This window comes from Equus quagga, chromosome 18, assembly GCF_021613505.1.
Source record: "Equus quagga isolate Etosha38 chromosome 18, UCLA_HA_Equagga_1.0, whole genome shotgun sequence".
Lineage (NCBI taxonomy): Eukaryota > Metazoa > Chordata > Mammalia > Perissodactyla > Equidae > Equus > Equus quagga.
In genome coordinates this window covers 26,983,303-27,005,068 of record NC_060284.1, presented here as the reverse complement: position 1 = coordinate 27,005,068, position 21,766 = coordinate 26,983,303, and the positions used below count along the sequence as shown (strand labels likewise).

Below are 21,766 nucleotides of genomic sequence, written 5' to 3'. Positions count from 1 at the left end.
ATTTTTAAAAAATTTTCTTAGGGATCAAATATTCCAAAGTATTGCCACGCAAGTTACCATAAGAATCATCATACTAAGGAAATTGGCAAAAAACCCATTTCAGGAAGGCAACCTGACATCCCTGAGGCAGCTTAAGAGCCTGTCCATCATGGAATCATTTCTCCCAAGTGCAGTCACAATAGATCATGTGTATAAATGAGAGGCAAATCTACCTGCTGTGGTTGATTTAAAAAGTGACAGCTTCTGAGTTTTTAGAAATTTTGATTAAAGGAGAAACAAAATGATACTCTAGTGATGCTGAAATGTGGGTAATTTTATTCAAAGGGACTCCTACCGGTACCTATTTTTGACCAGTTAAGTGTGCTGAGAGGATAACTAGTCAGATGAAAAGCTGAAAAGCAATCAGAAAGTTGTATAGGAAAATTAAATAAGAACAGAATAATTCAAATACAAAACAAAGTGATTCATTATTGAATAATAATCCATTTCTTTTTCTGTTACTTTGAGTTACTATCAGCTGACTTATTCTTTTCATAAGTCATCCCCTCCTCATCCTCCTATTTCATGCCTCTTTGTCTCTCTGCATAAGTTATAGGCACCTTCTCCCACACTTAAGTTTCACATAACTTTTCTCAAACCTTGAACCTCCATCTCTACTGGTAAAACCAACTTAGTTTTTATACCTATTTGGTAGGTATCTTTAAATAAGTGTTAGTTGTTTTGAATTACAATAATTTATTCTAATACACAGATGATAATTTTATTCCTCACCTTCTGCCCTGTCTGCTCATATCCTTTCCCATCCACCTGCTTACCCATTCTTTTTCCTAAATAATTTGTGATTGTAATATGTAGAGTGAAAGCAGGGTCAAGGGAAACAATGTGAGATTGTAAAGCCCACATAAATTATCAGGAATTTTTTTAAATCAAATTATGGAATCTATGCAAATATGCTTTTCATTTAGGAAAAAAATTATAAATATCTGGCATATATGCATGTACGTATAATTCCATATAATCCACATTTTGGATTCTCATTTAAGTTGTTTCTTTCTCTAACATTAAAACATATACCTTGTGTGTTACTTGCAGAGGCAGACGACTTCAGGTGATACACGTTCCTTACTATTACAAGCAATAGAAGTTCTGCAATAATACTTCATAAATAACAAGTCATATACAAATTGAGAGAAAGAGGAAAACTGGGTCTTATCCATTTCCTTCTTTTTATTTCTTCATTATCATGTTTGACTATATCCTTTGCAGTTCCATGTCTGTTCTGGCAGTAAATTTCCTTGTGACGTAGAACTGCCTAGTCTTCCTTTTGTGAGATAGCCTGCAGTGAATTTTGAAATGTATAATTAAGCTTTAGAACTGAAAAGATTTCAGAACTACTCCATCAGTGAGTCTACTTGGGTATAAAATTAAAAGCAAGCATTTGTGAATATTCCAAATTTTTATCCTTATAACTATTTTTTAACATCTTAAGTTACTTTTTTCTAGACATTGAAGATGAAAGAAGTCTTAAAATTATTTTCTTTGTAGTGTTTTTTTTAAAGATCTAGTAGCTTTAATGTAAGAGAGAATATATTCTCATTTCCACAGCTTCTTCACTCCTACATACTTCTAAAAATATTACTGTTCATCATATGAAAGATTTGTGGAATTATGCTGAACAGAATGTGCAACAAATTTTCTCTAGCCTAATTTTGGCACATGTTTTTATTACCTTGTAAGTTTCATGATTATGGGCTGTGTATTAAAATAAATCATTGCTGTTAAAAATAACTAAGGTCTTCATAAAGATGTCCTGTTTTTGCACTGTCCAATACAGTAGACAGCAGCCACATGTGACTATTTAAATTTTAAATTAATTTAAAAAAATTTTAATGAGGGGCCGGCCCCGTGGCTGAGTGGTTAAGTTCGAGCGCTCTGCTTTGGCAGCCCAGGGCTTCGCTGGTTCGGATCCTGGGCACAGACATGGCACCACTCATTAGACCATGTTGAGGCGGCATCCCACGTGCCACAACTAGAAGGACCCACAACTAGAATATACAACTATGTATGGGGGGGATTTGGGGAGAAAAAGCAGAAGAAAAAAAATTTTTAATTAGAAATTCAGTTCCTCATTGGCATTGGACAGGGCCATTCTAGATAATTGTTTCTCAACATTTGATCCTAATCAAAATCACCTGGGTATTTTATTTATATATATATATATATAAATGCAAATTCCTGGGTTTAGCCCAAATCTACTTAGTGAAAGCCTCTGAGTAAAGCACAGAAATCTACATTTTTCACTAGCATAGTGAAGTTTGAGAAACTATATATATTATAAATTATGAATCTATTTTATGAGATATTTATATATGATAAAAGATATTAACAGTTTAGGACTGAATGATAATGAAATGCTATATATTAAAACTTGTGGTATGTGGCTAAAGTGGTACTTCAGAGAAAAATTTCCAGCTTTAAATGCTTATATTAGAAAAGAATACAAAATTATTAATGAATTTCTGGCAAGATTGATTTTAAAAATGCCTGAAGACACAATATGTTAATTTAAAAGGAAGTATAAGTATAAATAAGCACAGATTGAAAAACAGAAAATTACATGAAAAGATACCAGTAAATTTGAAAACTTCAGTGAAACAGAATTTCTTAGAAAATATAACTTAACAAAACTGCCACAGTCTACTAAGAGAAATCACAAGGTAAAATAATTCTAAGAAACAGATAACTCACATCTTACATAAATGTTCCAAAGACTAGAAAAATAGTTGTGACTAATGTTATGAGTCTATTTATTTAGTAAGATATGACCTTAATACCAAAACAGACAAGGATAGTATGCTGAAGAAAAGTTTATAAGCTAATCTCACTTGTGAATATAGATACTAATAATACCAAGCCAAATCTAGCAAAAAATATTGTTTTTAAGTCATAGGACTAAGTTGGGTTCATTCCAGGAATGCAAGGTTAATGTACTTCATAGATTAAAATAGAGGAAATACTTGATCATCTCAATAGCTGTAGAAAAAAAGCATTTGATACATTCAACACCATAATCATCATAAAAATTCTTAGTTGACTATAATTATTTACAGTTGCAACAAAATATGAGATACTTAGGAAAATATGTACAAATATATGCAAATCTTTGTGGAGAAAATTATAACACTTTGTAAAAATATAAAAAATGACAAGTAGAAAATCGAATGACATATGAATGAAAAGGCTCGGTATCTTAAAGTTGTCAGTTCTTCTCAAATTAATCTAAAAATTCAAAATAATTAATACAGTTAATTAACAAAGTATTAATAAGTTAAATAAGTTAAGGGCCAAAAATAGCCATGACAGTTTTGAGGAACCAAGTGTGTGGAGGAGAGCCTGCCTTGTCAGATATCATAACTTATTATAAAGCCACAGTAATTTAGTGTAGTATTTGCCATAGGGATGGATAGATTGACCAGTAGAATACAATAGAGAGCCCAGAAACAGAGATATATGGACGCTTAATATATAATGATTATGATGATGGTAGCTTATATTTATTGAGAGCCATATGCCAAGCTGTACTTTAAGCATGTATTAACTCATTTATTTGTCATACAAGGTATGTATTACTGTTTTCTTCATTCTACAGATGATGAAATGGAGGCATAGTGAGGGTAAATATAACTTGCTCCAATCACATAGTTAGCTAGTTGCACAGCCAGTTTTTGAACTTGGGCAGTCTCCAGAGCTCATGTTATTAATTATACCATTGCACTGTACTCCCTGTCTAAAATGGAGGTGCCATTACAAAGTAGAAGGGAAGAATGGGACTATTCGGTCATCTGTATGGGGGTGAAATTAGATGCCTATCTCACTTAATACTTGAAACAAAATTCCAAACAGATTAAAGACTTAAAATTGAAACGGAACTTAGAGATTTTTTGAACACATTATTGGAGAATATCCATGTGACTTAAGAGTAGAGAAGGGTTTCTTAAGTAAAAAAGCACTAACCACAAAAGAGTGATGAACCTAATGACATTAAAACCTATTCAAGAGAAGAAAGTGTGTACAAACTGAAAAAATAAGCCACAAAGAGAGGGGAAAAACCCACTTCATTCCTAGATCCAGTAATTGGTATTAAAAATACATAAATAACTATAATGCAAGAAGAAAAAGACTACAAATCAGAAAAATAGGCAAAGGATACAGATATTGAAGAGGCGGCTCAGAGAAGAGGAAACCCAAATGGCCAATAACCACCAGACAAGATTCCCAATATCACTCATGTTTATGGAAATGTAACTTAAAACTACAATGAGATACCATTTCGCACCCATCAGAATGGCAAATGTTAAAAAGGTCGGTAGCATAGGCGAGGATATGAAACAGATTGCTGTAATCACTTTTGGAGAGCAATCTGGCATTATCCAGTAAAGTTGAAAAATGAATACTCTTCACTCAGCAACTCCTCCCCCATGTATATAATTTAGAGCAGTGTCCTTCAAACTGCTGGTCATGACCAACATATAGTGAGTCAGTAAATCAATTTATTGGGTCATGCCAGCAATTTTTACAAAATGAAATAGAATATAATTGGAATATCAGGTTGCTTGCACAGATTCTTAATAAGAATTATGGATATTGCAAAAAATGTTGTGGCTAGTTGCAAAGAACAGTGTGAGAAAGTGGAGTGGATGTGACAAATTGGTTAGGAATAAGATGTTCAGTGTACTGTTTACCAACATCTCTTATGACGTATTTAATGGTCAGTTTGACCATTACCAGAGCAGAAGGGCTAACATTGTACAGTTTAATTTTATAGTAACATGTAGTTAGTTGTGAAGTTAACTGCACCTGCTGTCTGTAAAACTGTCAAGTTTCACAATCAAATAATTTTAATAATCTTTCTATATAGTTTCAAAATAAACGTTATCAAGGGAGATACATTTTTCCCGAATTCATGACAATTGCAAAACTTTAATCTAGAATTTATAAATTGTGCTCAAAGTCTTTTTATTAGAATAAAAAGTAAAAAATACGGAACCATGTTCAAGTTGAACTGCTGATCTGAAACTGTAAATAGTGATAATATTCAGAAAAATATTGACTATAATAAACTTTGGCTTCATTTGAGCCACATTCTAAAAAGAAAAAATAAGTGTAAGACTTTAAAATTAAGATTAATACCCAAAGAAAACGACAGAACTCCAATATGTTGTAAGTTTTCTTGCACATGAAAGCTTAAAACCTTGAAAATTAACGACACCTTGAAACATGTTGAACTTGTAAAATGAGGCGTCCTGCTATTTTGAAAGATGAAAAGTTACCAACATTCTTTTAGTCTTTGTAGAAGTTAAAAAGAAACCTTATTTTCAGTGTATATAATTGCACGTTATTTGGCAAATGAGGAAAAAACTCATTTGGGGCTGGAGAAATTATTTTTCTAGCATACATGGATATTATGCATACAGTGTTTGATTACATCTATTGATTTATTAAGAATTATGTTTTAATGGTAACAATGTTTTGTCAAATCTGTATTACAAAACATGGATGCAAAGGTTATGGTGCTCCTTGATGAGGACTATTATAACTTGTGCAACACTTTAAATTTATATCTGGTGTTTGCAAAACAGTATGTATTGTATTGTTTAAACAACCTTAAACACATTTAAAGATTAGCTGTATTTACTGAATTGGAAACATACTGTGGATCATTAAAACTTAAAGTGGAAATTTTTTATAGGAATGACAAGTGACAGAGCAGAACTGTAGCAATTATCTTTTTAAATTGTCAGAAGCACTATTAAAGTTGTTTGAAATCAGTGTATTTTATTTTAGAAAGCTTTAGTATCAAAGGAAATCCCTCTAGATCTTATAATATTGTAAAAGAGGTGAAAAATTTTAATTTTAAAAGTTCAGTGAGTTGCCAAACTCTTGATGAGAAAAGCCAAAATTTTTTTCAGTGATCAGAGCTAAGCATGACCATTCACTATATCATATCAAAATTCATTTATCGTTCCTATGGAAAGTTCTAGGTAGGCACGTGAACTCAGGAATAATATTCATATTTTTCTAGTTGAAAAGCAATCCCATTTGGCAAATATTTTCAAAGATAGTATTTGAGTAGCAAAGTTGACATCTGTGGTCTGATTTTCTGGCATGCCTAAGAAATGAAATTTGAAACTACAGGGGAAACATGTTTCAATGTTAAACTTACTGTGGGTTGCAAAAGACATTATAGAAGGAAGGCTTAAATGCAATTGCTTTAACTAATACTGTTGCTGACATTATTGAACAGAATATTAATACATACAGTCTGACTATAATAAAATCAGATATATTGTTACATCTCAATCTCTGTTGTGAACTTTTAATCATTACTTTCTAAAGGAGAAATTTAAAACATTCAAGAAAAATCTTTGATAAAACATCCATTTGCTTTTTAAAATCCTGAATCAGTAATTAGGTTAAACTTGTTGGCTGAAGAATTAATTAATAAAGCTTAGTTCTTCATTTACACCACAGAATGAATATAAGACATTAAGTTTATCACCATTTTGGGAATAAAATTTCAAAGAATTTCTGTTACTAAGTAAAACTAAAAGGGTGAAAGGAAAAATTTTCTTAGCCCAACTTTTTTTACAGGAAACTTGTCCCCATATTCTAGAAAGTCCTTTCTTAGTTATGGTTTTTGTAAATATTTTCCTCCAGTCTGTGGCTTGTATTTTCATTATCTAAATAGTGTTTTTCAAAGAGCAGAAATTTTTTATTTTGATGAAGTCCAGCTTCTCAGTTTTATTCTTTTATGTGATTTATGCTTTTTGAGTTCTAAAAAATCTTTGCTTAACCCAAGGTCATAAAGATCTAGGTTTTCCTACAGAAGTTTTTATAGCTTTAGATTCTATATTTAGCTCTATGATCCATTTTCAAGTGTATTTTTTATATGATGTGAGGTATGGGCCAAGGGTTTTTTTGTTTTGTTTTGACTCGAGCACTATTTGTTGAAAAGGCTATCCTTAACTTACTGAATTATCTTGGGATCTTTGTGAAAAATCAATTGACCATATGAGTGTATTTTTGGACTCTATTCTGTTCCATTGACCTATGTCTGTGCTTTTACTAGTACCACACCATCTTGATTACTGTAGCTTTATATAGTAAGTCTTGAACTCAAGTAGTGTGTCTACCAGCTTTGTTCTTTTTCAAAATCTTTTTGCTATTCTAAGTCCTTTGCTTTTCCATATAAATTCTAGAATCATTTTGTTAATTTCTGCCCGTAGAGGAAAAATACTCCTGTGTTTCTTCTCTACTCTCAGTACTTCACTTCATTTTGACACTTCTGGTCACCAGATGTGTAGAGGTTTTCCCACATTGAGCAATTCTTTGACACCAGTTGGGTGTCCTACAATTCAGTTCAGTTCTGACACTGTCTACCTAGAGTTAGCGTCAGATTCCACAGGTTAAGGGCTCAGTCCCACAACACTGCCCACCTGCCCACTCGCCTTCAAATGCCAATCAGAAGTCCAAGAGCTTTGCTTCTGACAGATTGGCTATAAATTGGAGGTTCCCATGACCTCTTCCCTAGGTTTAATTAATTTGCTAGTGCTGTTCACAGAACTCAAGACATTTTACTTCCTAGATTCCTGGTTTGTTACAAAATGATATGGCATAGGAACAGCCAGATGAAAGAGATGCATAGGGCAAGGTATGAGAGAAGGCTCATGGATCTTCCATGCCCACTCTGAAGCCACTCTCCCAACACCTCCACGTGTCCACTAACCCAGAAGCTCTCTGAACCCAGTCCTTTTGGGTTTTTAGGAAGGCTTCATTATATCATCATGATTGATTAACACAGGCCATTTGGTGATTGAGCTCAGTCTGCAGCCCCTCTCCCCTCCTGGGACTTTGGGGTAGGAGGAACTGAAAGTTCCAACCCTCTAATCACATGGTTGGTTCCCCTGGCAGCAGCCCCCATCCTTAGGGGCTTTCCAAAAGTCATCCTATGCATGGTTCAAAGGGACTTGATATGAATAACCACTAGATAACCTGACCTCTCTTATCACAGCAAGTTGAAGGGTTTTTAGGAGCTTTTTGCCAGGAATAGGATCAAGCCCAAATATATTATTTTTATTTTTATTTTTTTGGAGGAAGATTAGCCCTGAGCTAACATCCACTGCCAGTGCTCCTCTTTTTGCTGAGGAAGACTGGCCCTGAGCTAACATCCGTGCCCATCTTCCTCTACTTTATGTGTGGGACACCTACCACAGCATGGCTTGACAAGCGGTGCCATGTCTGCACCCAGGATCCGAACTGGCAAACCCTGGGCTGCCAAAGCGGAACATGCACATTTAACCCCTGCACCACCGGGCTAGCACCTCAAATATAGTATTTCTTATAAGTCACAGTATCACACTACCACAAAGAGCTACATTTATGATTCCATTTTTATGACATTCTGAAAAAGGAAAAACATAAACAAAAATTAGATCAGTGGTTGCCCAGGGATGAAGGAAGAAAATTGACTACAGAGGGGCACAAGGGAACTTCTGGGGTCATGGAAATATTTATATAGTTGTGATGGTTACACAACTGTACATCTTTGTCAAAACTCATAGGACCGTACAGCTAAAAAGTGCTTATTTTACTATATGTAAATGATACCTTGATAAACCTAACATTAAAAACTAAATAAAAAAGACCATGCTCAATACTGCACTAGACTGGAATGACCCTATGAACAGGCAAGCACATCATCTTTCTTAATGTTTATTCTTTAATTATTTTAATTAATTTTGGGGTTTTCTATATTTAAATATTAATAAAGTTATATCTGATGTGTCTAGAAAGGACATTTTGTAAAACCGTTGTTTCAACTATATAAATATGTGTGTTGAGTTGTGATGTAAATATATATAATTTATTACTGTGGGCCATGGTAAAAGTATTTTGAGAAATGATACCCTAGAAAGAAAACATATACAGAAATTTCAGTGCATTGTTTAAAATACTAAAAAATCTGTCACAAGATAAATTGTATAGTATAATAGGATGCCTAGACACCAATTAAAATGAAAAGATCAGAGCTACAAATAAATAACTCTCAAAAATTTAAAATTGACCAAACAAAAGCTAAAGCAGGGTATGTACAGCATGATAGAATTTATCTAAGTTTTTTTTTAACATGCAAAATTGTGGTATGTTGTATACACAGATTAGGAATGCTAAAACCTCAAGTTTTAGATAGTTTTACATAGTTAATGGCTTCCTCTTGAATAAAGGGGGCTTCAACCATGTCTAATACTTATTTTTTAAGTAAATGTAAAATGTTTACAGTTTTAGATAGTTTTACATAGTTTAGTTAATGGCTTCCTCTTGAATAAAGGGGGCTTTAACCACATCTAATATTTATTTATTTTTAAGTAAATGTGGTAAAATGTTTACATTTGACAAAGCTAGGTGAGTGAAAGGGCCTTTTCTCTCTACTGGATGTTGGAATATGTTTTAATCTGTAGAGGGCCGTCAGTAAGCTTTGAGCCTTGAAAGCCATCAGGAATACTGGGCGGCAGCCGTGGGTTCTACCGTGTGCTTAGAGGGAGGTCAAGGAAAGAGGAAGGTTCAAAAAAAGGGATAGAGAAAGGTTTTCCATAAGAGGACAAGAAAACTTTCCATTTTAATGGACGTTTAAAAACATTTTTAAATGTTTTTCAAAGTATACAACTAAAACAATTTCATTGTTTAAAAATCAGGATAAATAAGCAAAAAGGAAATAATCAAAAACCTACCATCTATCATTGATATTACAGTGCATTCCCTTCTAGACTTTATGCTAGCACATGTGTATATACTTTTTTTCTTTTTTAAAAATGAGATCAGTGGCTGGCCCAGTGGTATAGTGGTTAACTTCATGTGCTCTGCTTCAGCAGCCCAGGGTTCATGGGTTTGGATCCCAGGCATGGACCTGCGCACCACCACTCATCAAGCCATGCTGTGGTGGCATCCCATTTACACAATAGAGGAAGACTGGCACAGATGTTAGCTCAGGGCCAATCTTCCTCACCAGAAAAAAAAGAGATCATACTATCAGAATCATAGTTTGTAACTTTTTTCCCATCACTGTTATGTACTGAAGAACAATATTTTACTGGCTGTGTAGTTTTCCATTGTGTGGATATACCACAGTTTACTTAGCAATCTCCTGTTGTGAAATGTTTTCATTACCTCCAATTTTTCACTTTTTAACATTATTTTTGTAAACATGTCTGCAATAGAATCATTACAACTACATCTTTAATTATTTTCCAGGATAGGTTCATAGATGCTGAGTGAAAATGTATGCATATTTTTGAGGTTTTGGATTCTTGATAGTTCTTCCCAAGAATTCCACTTTTCCTAGCAGTATAGGAATAATGTGAAAGGACAAATTTAAATTAAAAGGATATGTGTGACAGTCACTGAAGTTATCAGTTATTCAACATGGATACATGTAGATTTTATTTGAAGGACAATACGTAAAATGTCTTACTACTTGGATCAAAATACGTTCGTTACAAAATAGGTTTGCAAGTGGTCCAGTTCTAGTTAAAGATAATTGGATTCCTAAGTTTCCATTTTTTACCTAAGATATTTTCCTTTGTAAAGAGTAGCTGAAAACAATAATACCAATAAATTTTTTTTTTTTAAGATTTTATTTTTTTCCTTTTTCTCCCCAAAGCCCCCTGGTACATAGTTGTATATTCTTCATTGTGGGTCCTTCTAGTTGTGGCATGTGGGACACTGCCTCAGCGTGGTTTGATGAGCAGTGCCATGTCCGCACCCAGGATTCGAACCAATGAAACACTGGGCCACCTGCCGCGGAGCGCACGAACTTAATCACTCGGCCACGGGGCCAGCCCCAATAAATTTCTTTTTTTAAATAAAATTGATTTCTGTGACTCCCCTTCTTTAGTACTGTAAGAGGAAATGCTCTTGAAGTAAAAACTTCTAATATGGATGATAATATAACCCTGAGCTATGCTAGGCCGGTAAAATCTCCATCTACATTGATGCCCAAGACAGTCCGTATCAGCTTTGTGTTAGAAAAGTTTCCGTCAATAGGAAAGGCAAAAGAATCCTCTAGAACTAAATCTGCGACAAGGATATCAGTTGAAAGATGAACAGTTGAGGATATCTAAGGTAGAGTCATTGTGGAGATGGTTTATAAGGAAAGAGAAACGTCTCAGACTATGTGGATTATCCTCAAATAATTTTCTCATAGATAAAACTTGTAAATTATAGATCTCAAAACCAGGAGCTGTCCAGTTGGTGCAATAATGAGTGTACTAACCAAAGTACATTTTTGTTTTGATTGGTATTCACATAAAATAACTAGATGTGTAATGAATGTATTTTTAAACAGTAAACTCTACCTTGAAAGGCAAGAATCATGTCTTATACAGGTATGTTTTTCCGACTCTCAGCACATGTTAATATAGTAGGCAATCAATAAATGTTGAGCCAAATAACCAATTCTTTCATTAATTCTTCTGAACAGACTGGATTATGGACAGAACTTGGAAAGATACAGAATAATTTCTTAAAGCCACTCCATACAGGACTTAATATGTCAAAAGCACATTATGAAGCAGAAATTAAAAATAGCCAAGAAAATAGCCAAGGTTGGTAATATGCAATTTCATTTTTGGTTAGGTCTAAAAACTAGCCAAATTTTAGAACTGTCATTTATATTCAAAATAAAGAACTTTTTTTTTTAATCTTGTACTTGGCTAATTTATAGCAAACAAGGAACCATGACAGCTAAGTCACTTTATTTATAATTAAAATAATTCTTAAGTGAATCATTAAGTTATAAATGGATTAACACTGAAATTGGGTTAACCAAGATTTAAACCAAACTGAAGCAAATTCTGGTTTAAAACCTCAAGTTCTAATCGTATTACCAGTATTTCTGTTTGGATATCATACTTCCTTTGGTATTGCTGGGTCCACCCCCTGCACCCTCAAGTAAATCTATACAAATTACAAAAAAGGGTCTTAGATCCAGAATTACTTTTTAAAGCCAGCAATTCTACTATAATAATCTTGTGATCTTTTCCATATAGCTATGGTGGTATTTCTATAGGCATTACTAGAAATTTTGTCTTTTTTAGTGTAACAGGTATAATTCTGATTCTCTACTGAAGAAAAAAGTTTATAAATTTTCATTCATCCTGTACATGCCAAAATAATGCTATTCACCTAAAGAACACTAATTTTCCACGTTGCAGAATTTTAATATTTTTATTTGCTTATAGCTCGATTTAAGCATACTCTGAGTTATTAAATAAGCTATTAATAATTTACACAAATTGAGATTTTTTTACGTTAGTGAATGATGAAAATAGCTTATAAATTTATTATTGAAATCTAAGAGTTGTTTTAATGGTTAAGTGTAACACAGGATTTTTTTTCTTTCTTCTCTAACAGAAGTCCAGAATTCTAAAGATCTCTGTTCTGTAACTGTAGGTGGAGAAGAGATCCCTAATATGCCTCCTGAAATGCAGCTTAAGGTAGATCTGAAATTTCCTAAGCTACATCCAGCTGTAGTCTTTTCTTTTTTCTTTGTTTTGTTTTAAAGACAGCCTTAATAACACTAATTTTTCTTGGCATTGCAGGTTCTACATTCAGCTCTTTTCACATTTGATTTGATTGAAAGTGTTCTGGCTCGAGTAGAAGAACTCATTGAAATAAAAACAAAGTCTAGCTCTGAAGAAAATATGGGATAAACTGGCAGCCCCATCTCCTAGAGAAAAAACTAATAAAATATTGTATTTTCCATTATGGTTTATTTAATACCTTTATAAAAATTTTTCTGTAAAATACTTGCTGAAAGAAAAATAAATGTAGCTTTTCTCATTTATCAGTCTCTGTAATGACACATTATGGATCAGTAGTAGTCTTTGGTTTTATAAAGCTATCTACATGGTAAATAATGCCCATATATGTATTATAAATACTACTGTTGGAAATCCAATACAAATTAATAATTTTTGTTATAATTTCATAAAGTGTAAATTGCCTTTATTCATTCATACAATTGTAGTGAGTTTATAAAAATACTGATACACTTTATGTTCCAGTTAGATGCTGTGTTACATTTCAGAACTCCTAGTGTCAAACTGGATATCACACTGCTGTAAGAGTATAGAGTGGTTTTGAATTCAGGCCAGTTAACTGCTTCTCTTAATTTCCCTCTCTTTCCCTCCCTCAGAAGGAGTTTTAGGGGGCACCTCTCCAGCAGCAGTTACAACGTGGAAGCATCTGTGAAGATTAATTTTAGAAATGCTGATTGCCCCTGTGGAAAAGCTAAAAAGTATGCATGACTTTTCCGTTAGTCTAAGGGGCTAATTAGAAAATGCCATATTTTTATTTTCTAGTAAATATTTGTCCATCCAACTTAATTTGTATCATTAAGAAACTAAATCTGAGTTTTATATGTATGTACCAATTTTTTCTAAATGTTAGTAAAGGAACTATTCAACAAAACACAATAAAATCACTTTTAATTGTATACATTTTATTATGTTAATTTAAAAATCTTTGAAGTAAATATATATATTTGAACATTATAACTTAACCAGTCTAATTATTTCAGTATTCTTCCAAAAGAACATTTATAATTTACACTCTAATTTGGGTTAAATGAATCACTACTAAGTTTTATCTTTTGAAGTGTTTTCCAAACAGGACTTTGCTCAACGATGTAAGCTTTGGTTGTTATCATTCTATAACAGATGCTACCTATATATGGTTTGGAGGCAATCTGGAAGAACATATAAACATGCAACATTATTTACATAAACAGGTACTTTTACAGGGTCACATAAAAAAATACCTTTCATTTATTCAACAAGTATCTCTCACTTTCTGTGTGCTAAATACTATGTATGCATATGTGTTCTTAAAGTAATAGAGAGAAAAATACATGATCTCTGTCTTTAAGGAATTTCAAACATGCAAGCCAAAAAGAATACTGTAAGAATTGCTTGAATGGATGTCTGTTCCAAATAAGAGTAAGGAACACCTAACTCTGCTTAGGGGAGTTGAGGACACTCCCCCCTCCACAGGGAGGACAAGCATGAAAAGAAAGTGGACAGCTGGTGAAGAGCATTCTGTAAAATAGTATGTTTGCACTCTGACAGTTCGTGACTACCAGTATTTTTACTTTAGAATTTGAATGAAGATTTAAGTAACCAAAAGGGTCAACACAATGTATATATGGCCAAATGCTTTTTTGGCCCAAAATGTGTCATTCTGGTAGTGGCTACCGGAAGTAAGTGAGAAGACATGAGAAGCTGAGTTTAGGCTTGGCAAAAAGTTGCATGCTGAAATAGCAACTTCTCTGAGGGGACCAGAAGCAGAGTATTTGTCAATCCTGTCCAAGAGGGTGTGCATTTTGAAGGTTCAAGAACCTTAAAGTGTATGAGTGTGTGTCTATGTATGTGTCATTTTCCTCAGGTGACTCACCTTAGCTATAGTGCACATAAGATTAACAGCATTTACTGCGTTGTGTACTGGAAGTATCCGTAAGTTACTACCCAGGAATCTGAAAAACAATTCATAAGTTAAATGTATCATGTAACTCATTGACATCTGTTATCTGAAGTATGTAAAAATATATCTTTTATTGTTTGTCATTTGTTTATTCATTCATGCCCTTCCTTATTCCACAGAAGATATGATATGGCTTTATGGCCAGAACTTAACTGACTAAAAAGTATTCACTTTTGGTTTCATCTTGCAGGAGAATTCCATAAATCACCATGAACTCTGTGATTCATAGAATAGCCATTTAGCCTGCATTTTATTAAATATGATAGGTTAACATTATAAAGTTTATCTATTGGCAAAACATAACTCACCTGTCTAAAAGAATTCAGAACTGAAGCAAACCAAATATAATTTAAGAAAAATGAGTCTGTAGTGCTGTTTTTCCATACCTCTGCTGAATCCTGAACATCAGTTTCCATTCCTCAAGCCCATGAAGGGCAGCAGAAAGAACCAAAAAACTGTTTCGGTGAATGTTAATAAACTTCTCAATTTTGGCTAGAAGTATTTCTTCAGCTGACGTAAAGCATTCTTTAGCATCCATCAATAAAAATGCAACTCCTAGGAGAGGTGAATGTAATGGAAAATGTCACTTTGTCATACCAATTTTTTTAATAAACTCAGTAAAATCAACAAAAATAGCTATAAGTGTCCAGGCCCTAAATCCATAAGGAGTAGAAATTATTATAAGAAAGTTCTTACACAAAATAATTTAGGTAGTTCTTTGAAGTGCTCTGTATAAAAAGATGACTTATCCTAAACATTTAAGAGAAAAAATTTTTTTGATCAGTAACCTTTTTCTTTTTTTTTTAGATTAAGCAACTGTCCACAATGAAGGTAATGCCTAATTTTAGTTAAAGGTTAATTTTCTATGTTATAATGATTTTTAAATGCTGGAAATCAACTAAAGAAAGGTAGCCTTAAGCAAGCCTTCAGTTATTTCTTGGAGAAACTTTTGTACCAGAACATGATTATATAAATTAATATACTCAGTAAGCAGATATCTAGGATCTCTGAAACAGTATCAGGCCTATAAGAATGGTCCAGGAGGTAAAGCTGATCTAATTAGTTCTTTAAAAGATGAGGGGAAGACATAATCTGAGGAAAGTGACTATGTGATTATATGCTAATTTAGTGAATTTGGGCAATTTATATAACCTCTCTGAACCTAAATTTCTTCATCTGTAAGACTGGAATAATAGTTCTTTGATAGGTTTGTTGAAAGGATTAAATAAGATAATGTATATAAAGTGACCAAGGCACATAGTAGGTATTCACCAAAGATATTTTATTTCTCCCTAGAGGGTGCTCTATTCAACCAGGAAGGATGAGTTTGAGGGTGGACCACTTCCAGCCTGGAGGTCTATTTCTAGGAGCTTTTAAAAACACCTGTGTTAGAAAACCTCTGCTGGAACACAGGTCTATTTGCAACCCTCCTGATAAAATCCTTCACTTCTACCTCTTTTATCACTTCTGTCATTTCCCAAGCCTAAGTGGAGCTGTCCCCTTCCCATGTCCCCATCCTTCTCATATCCTAATCTAATTCCTTCCCGTACTGTGCCCATGACTCACAGTTGTACAGTTTCAGGATTTCAGGACTATTTGTCTCCTAATTCCTTCCTGTACTTTGCCCATGACTCACAGTTGTACAGTTTTATGATTTCAGGAACATTTGGTTCTTTTAGTTAGTATTTGTTTATATTATATTCAGCAAACGTTTGTACAAAATCATATAGGAAGAGTATTCTATGTTGTTTTTGTATATGGATTTTGACCAATGTTGTGATGTTGGGCTCTTTGTTAATACAGGTAATACTTGAATATAAGTATTGTTCTTAGGGAGGTGGCTTTGTTCTATTTTCATCTTAGTTCCAAAGCGAGTAGTTTTTAACCAGACTCTGCTGGTTCAGCTTTAGTTCAATAATTGTAATCTAAAAGGAATGTATTTTGTAATTGGCCATATGCAGTGCTTTTGCAGCAGTAACAAAGTTCTATATACTTACAGTCTCAAAAGATAATGCCTTAAGCTTACTTGGTTACTACCAAATTATTAGAATTTATACTCATATTTTATAGGAAACTTAAATCAAGGCAGTTAGCAAATATACTGTACCAGAAAGAGAAAATATAATTGATCCATTTTCCACTGAATCTGAATACCGAATCTTGTGGCTTCGATTTTCTAGGGCAGTTGCAACTTCGTAACTCTTTAAAAAATTTTCAGAAATACAAACTTAAGACATACTTAGAATAGTTTTTTTTATTAAAGCTAATGAAAAAATTAAAATAAGTTTACTAGCTTCTTTTATAACTATACCACTTAAAGATTTGATCAAAAGAGATACTAAATGTACTCTCTTTGGAGAAAAAAAAAGATAAAAAATATTTAGTTCCACTGAATCACACTGATTGTAGGTTTGGAAATAAGTTGTGTACTACAGTTATGTTACCTAGGGGCACAAATTAAGGAAAATATTTAAAAACTACACTACAAGAACCAGATCAAATATAAATTTCTAAACAAGTTGTAGATTCTGATATGAATTAATGTATTACTGGAAGGGTGGGCATTGGTGTGTTTCTTACCTGGTTGACAGAAACATGAAGTACCAGACATACAGAATACCAGAAGGAGACCCTCAATTCTCCAGTTCATCTGTTTATATTACATTTACTTTTAATATACTTTTAAAATGTTTTAAGCCTTAGGTCAGTCAGAAAACATGTATGAAGACAGCAACAGTACTTCTGGGTTAAATACTAACCATTTCAAAACTCATCTTATTTCCTGTTCCACCCAAGTAATTAGATCATATTACCCAAGACATGAAAATTTAAGTAGTTAATAGTGTTTCCTCATTAGTTAAAACTCAAGCTTGCTATTCTCCAAGTAGATAAAAATCCCTTAGGTATATTAATTTTATTTTATATTTGGCCTCAGAACATGTATATTTTAAGCACACAGGTTGGAATTAGGTATAAAAAATACACTTCCTTTCCTTCCTAAAGAGAGTATTTTGTACCACTTAAACAGATCCTGACCTAAAGTTCAACTATGACTCTTCCCATGAGTTTTCTTCTGCTGTTTTAAAATTATACCTTGCTTGCAGTTTGGGCAGACTAAGTAATTTAGGCCAACCCTCCTGCTGAAGGCAACTAAAAAAGCTGGACAACTTTTAAAAGCTGTTTGAATGCATGAGAAAGCTAGCAGGATAGTAAAACATTACAAGGCAAGATCTATACAGAAATTCAAAGATATAAGACTAGCATTTAGGCCATTTTTTCCCTGTGGGCATCTGCCAATTCGGGAGACAGATGAGACGCTGAACAGAGCTTTTGAAAAAAGTAGAACAGCTCTCACAGGGTCTGCAGCCTAGCTTCAAACCATTTCAATCCTGGAAATTGTATTAAGGTGATACTGTATTACTAATGCTCCCAAGCACCTTGCAGAAGCACTCCCTAGAGCAACCTTTCTCAATCAGGTCTCCTCGTTTGAACTACAGAACAAAGAAAATGATGTGAGTGACTATTTTCTCAGTTCTCCCATAACTAGTACCATTCTAGATGCACAAGAGATAAGTTCATTTATTACAATACAATAGACGCCTTAGGGCTTGGGTTGCCAGATTAGCAAATAAAAATACAAAACACCTAGTTTAATTTGAATTTCAGATAACATAACTTTTTAGTATAAGTATATCCCATGCAATGTTTGAGGTGTACTTAACTAAATTCATTGTTTATCTGAAACTCAGATTTAACTTAGTGGTCTGTATTTTATTTAACTAGTAGTCTGTCTAGCAAATCTACTCATAAGAAAGGAAATAGAAATAAAAACAGAAATGAAAAAGGGCCTTTAATAACTGATACAGAGTTTACTAGAAAATTAAGAGAATGCCAATATGTAATTTTTAATCACAGAAATGGCAATTTCATAAAGTTCAACTTAATAAATTTAATAACCTCTATGAAATGAGTAAATTTTTGAAAAAATATAATTTATGAAATAGACTCACAACATAGTACAAAACCTAAAAGGAAAAATCATAGAAATCACTATTTTTCTAAATTTCATAAAAGATTACCAGCACAGAAAATTTAATAGGAAAGCTCCTTTATACCTTAAAGTACAAATAATTTCCATATTACATAAACTGCATAGATATAAACAAAAGAAAAAAAAAGAAAACCCCCTACTCCCTACAAAAAAAGAAAAAGCACAGCTCAAGCTTTAGTAAATAGTGATTCAAAAATAAAATAGCAAACCAAATTTTAAGAGAATATGAAAGAAAACTCCACAATGACCAAACAGTTTAATAAAGAAATGTAAGGATTAGTCACTTAGGTTCTTCTGTACAGATAACAAAAAATAATGCATTTAAAAAACTGTACACGTATTTCTGATTAAGAGAAAAAACTTCATAAATTAAGCTTAGATGAATATTAACATAATAAATATTTTATAGCAACAGGTAACATATAATAAAACTGGAGGTATTTCATTAAAATTAGAGACATTGGTTAGGATGCTCTGGTCACAGCAAAAGGCCACAAAATAAAAACAGAAACAGCTGTCAGAAATTCTCATTACTTGCAAATTATGGTTGCCTTTGTTGAAAACCCAAGAGAATCAACTGATAATGTATTGTGAAATTATACTGAAATGATTAAATATAAATTACCACAAACTCAACAGCTGCCCTATATTATAGATTGAAAACATGGGGAAAAAAATAATATTTCACAATAGCAACAAAAACATCAACTATCAAGCACTGAAAAAGAAATAGAGCTTTTGGCTTTTGCCTTGAAGGCGGCCAAGGTGCAACCTTCTTCCGTAGTCCCAAATCCAGGTTCACCCAACATTAGCCGCATCCACCATGCCGCCTAAATTCAACCCCAAAGAAATTCAAGTGTACCTGAGGTGCACCAGTGGGGAAGTCAGTGCCACATCTACCCTGGCCCCCAAGATCGGCCCCCTGGGTCTGTCTCTAAAAAGAGGTGAGTGACATCGCCAAGGCAACTGGTGATTGGAAGGGCCTGAGGATTACAGTGAAACTGACAATTCAGAACCGTCCGGCTCAGACTGAGGAGGTAACTTCTGCCTCTGCCCTGATCATCAAAGCCCTCAAGGAACCACCAAGAGACAGGAAGAAGCAGAAAAACATTAAGTACAGTGAAAATAGAACCTTTGATGATAACTGTCAACATTACCTGAGAGATGCTGCATGGTAACTGGCCAGAGAACGCTCTGGAGCCATTAAAGAAATCCTGGGGACAGCCCAGTCTGTGGGTTGCAGTGTTTATGGCTGCCACACTCATGACATCATACATGACATCCACAGTAGTGCAGTGGAATGCCCAGCTGGGTAAAAACCACTAATGAAAATACTTCAATAAAGGATCACTTGACAACCAAAAAAAAAAGAAGGAACAATATGAAGAAAAAATTTTAAACTTTACTTGAGGATATAAAGACTTGAAAAAAAAATACAATGATATGTGTTCATGAGATGGGCAGAAAGAATAAATTTTTCCCTAATTTAGTAAGTTAAATTTAAATCAAAACTGTGACGGAACTTTTTTGAACCTAAAGTGCTTCTGAAGTTCATCTAGAACAAAGTTTGGCAAACTTTTTCAGTAGAAGGACAGATATAAACATTTTAGGCTTTTCAGGCTGTGTATGATCTCTGTCACATTTTTTTTCCTTTTCTTCTTTTCTTTTCCTTTTCCCTCTCTCCCTGCCTTCTTTCCTTCCTTCCTTTCTTTTTTCCTTCCTTTCTCTCTTTTTCTTCTTTCCTTTCTCCCTTTTTTCCTCCCCCACTTCTCTCTCTTTCTTTCTTTTTTACAAGCCTTTAAAAATGTAAAAAACATTCTTAACTCATTGGCTGGACAAAAACAGGCTGCAGGCCATAGTTTGCTGATTCTCTGATCTAGAAGAACAAATATGTTTTTAAAAACATAAGACTAGTATGGAAGGAACATGCCTTACTGGGTTTTAAAATATATCATGAAACTACAATGAATTTAAAAGTGTGGTAATGATTCAATATTTAATACACAAATCAACTGAACAGAACAGAATCAGACTCAACTATATAATAATATGTAATAATTATTTGTATGTGAACACGTGCCTTTATGTATAACATTAAGCTTGAGATATGAAAACTTTTCTAAGAGCTATTTAAGAAATCTCCAGAAAAAAGTTGTTAAATTTGACTATATAATAAAAACAGCTGCCTTAATTCCTCAAGATAGAGTAGAAATAAAATTTGCAAATTATGATGTCACAAATATCCAAGAATACTGAAAGACAAAAAGCCTGAGAAAATTTGTAATCAATCTTATAACACAAATGTATATTATTTTTAATATTTTTAAAGAATAGATATTTACTTTTTATGCCAATAGAAAAAAAGCAAAGACAATTATAAAGGAAGTAAAAATAATGAATATGTATATGAAAAAATGTTTAATCTCCTTTGTCATCAAATAAATACAAAGTATCAAACTAGCAAAGATTTTCATAAAATGATAACACATGGAATTGTCAAACATGAGGATAAGTTGACCCTTTTATAGACTGCTGATAGGAGTGTAAAGACATTCTGGACAGTAATTTGATGATACATATCAAGTCTTAAAATGTGGATGCCTCTTTAACCCAACTATTCTGCTTCTAACAATTTTCCTAAGACAATAATAAACAATAAAAAGATTTATGTATAAGGAGGGTAAAATGAAGCACCATTTAAAATATTAAAAAATAGAAACTATTGGAATAAAAATGATGGTGCCCCCCTTTCTCTCTTTGGAGAGTACACAAAAACCAAAGAATGAGAAACAAAAGCAAACTTTATTTTTGATAAAACTCTAGGAGACATGGAGAACTGCAAACAAAATACATGAAAAAGAATAGACTCTCTACTTTGGGGGACATTTTTGAAAGCCATGTCTGACAATTTTGACTTCTCCAGGGAAAGAACATTTCATCTGTGCCTGAGGCTTCTTTGACAGATCATTAGTAAAGTTAAGTGTTGGAAAGACCTATCTTTTGCATGAAAACTAGAAGTAAACATTGAATCCATTTAACTGTGTAACTAATATTAAAATAAATGTAGGAATTATGGTTATAGAAAAATTGTAAGTGTTATACACATTTGATATAATTAAT

At 33.2% G+C, this 21,766-nt stretch overlaps 2 protein-coding genes across 6 annotated transcripts in view; one reads left to right on the top strand and one right to left on the bottom strand.

Annotated features, from left to right (window-relative positions):
• Nucleotides 1-12,901, top strand: part of GLMN (glomulin, FKBP associated protein) — a 38,900-nt gene extending 25,999 nt beyond the window's left edge. For 2 of the 3 annotated variants that reach the window (XM_046645469.1, XM_046645467.1), the window contains exons 17-19: nucleotides 11,537-11,660; nucleotides 12,469-12,551; nucleotides 12,657-12,901. In XM_046645469.1, the coding sequence (XP_046501425.1) occupies nucleotides 11,537-11,660; nucleotides 12,469-12,551; nucleotides 12,657-12,767 (318 nt within the window). In that variant the 3' untranslated portion in view covers nucleotides 12,768-12,901. The remainder of the gene's footprint in view (nucleotides 1-11,536; nucleotides 11,661-12,468; nucleotides 12,552-12,656) is intronic. The other variant, XM_046645468.1, reaches the window with a different exon arrangement.
• The window catches only part of C18H1orf146 (chromosome 18 C1orf146 homolog), a 47,214-nt gene that overhangs the window by 1,729 nt on the left and 23,719 nt on the right, over nucleotides 1-21,766 (bottom strand). For 2 of the 3 annotated variants that reach the window (XM_046645470.1, XM_046645471.1), the window contains exons 3-6: nucleotides 16,703-16,796; nucleotides 14,982-15,150; nucleotides 14,509-14,587; nucleotides 13,038-13,804 (exon numbers count right to left, since the gene is read on the bottom strand). In XM_046645470.1, coding sequence (XP_046501426.1) covers nucleotides 13,670-13,804; nucleotides 14,509-14,587; nucleotides 14,982-15,150; nucleotides 16,703-16,796 — 477 coding nt within the window. In that variant the 3' untranslated portion in view covers nucleotides 13,038-13,669. Of the gene's footprint in view, nucleotides 1-13,037; nucleotides 13,805-14,508; nucleotides 14,588-14,981; nucleotides 15,151-16,702; nucleotides 16,797-21,766 lie in introns of those variants that run through there. The other variant, XM_046645472.1, reaches the window with a different exon arrangement.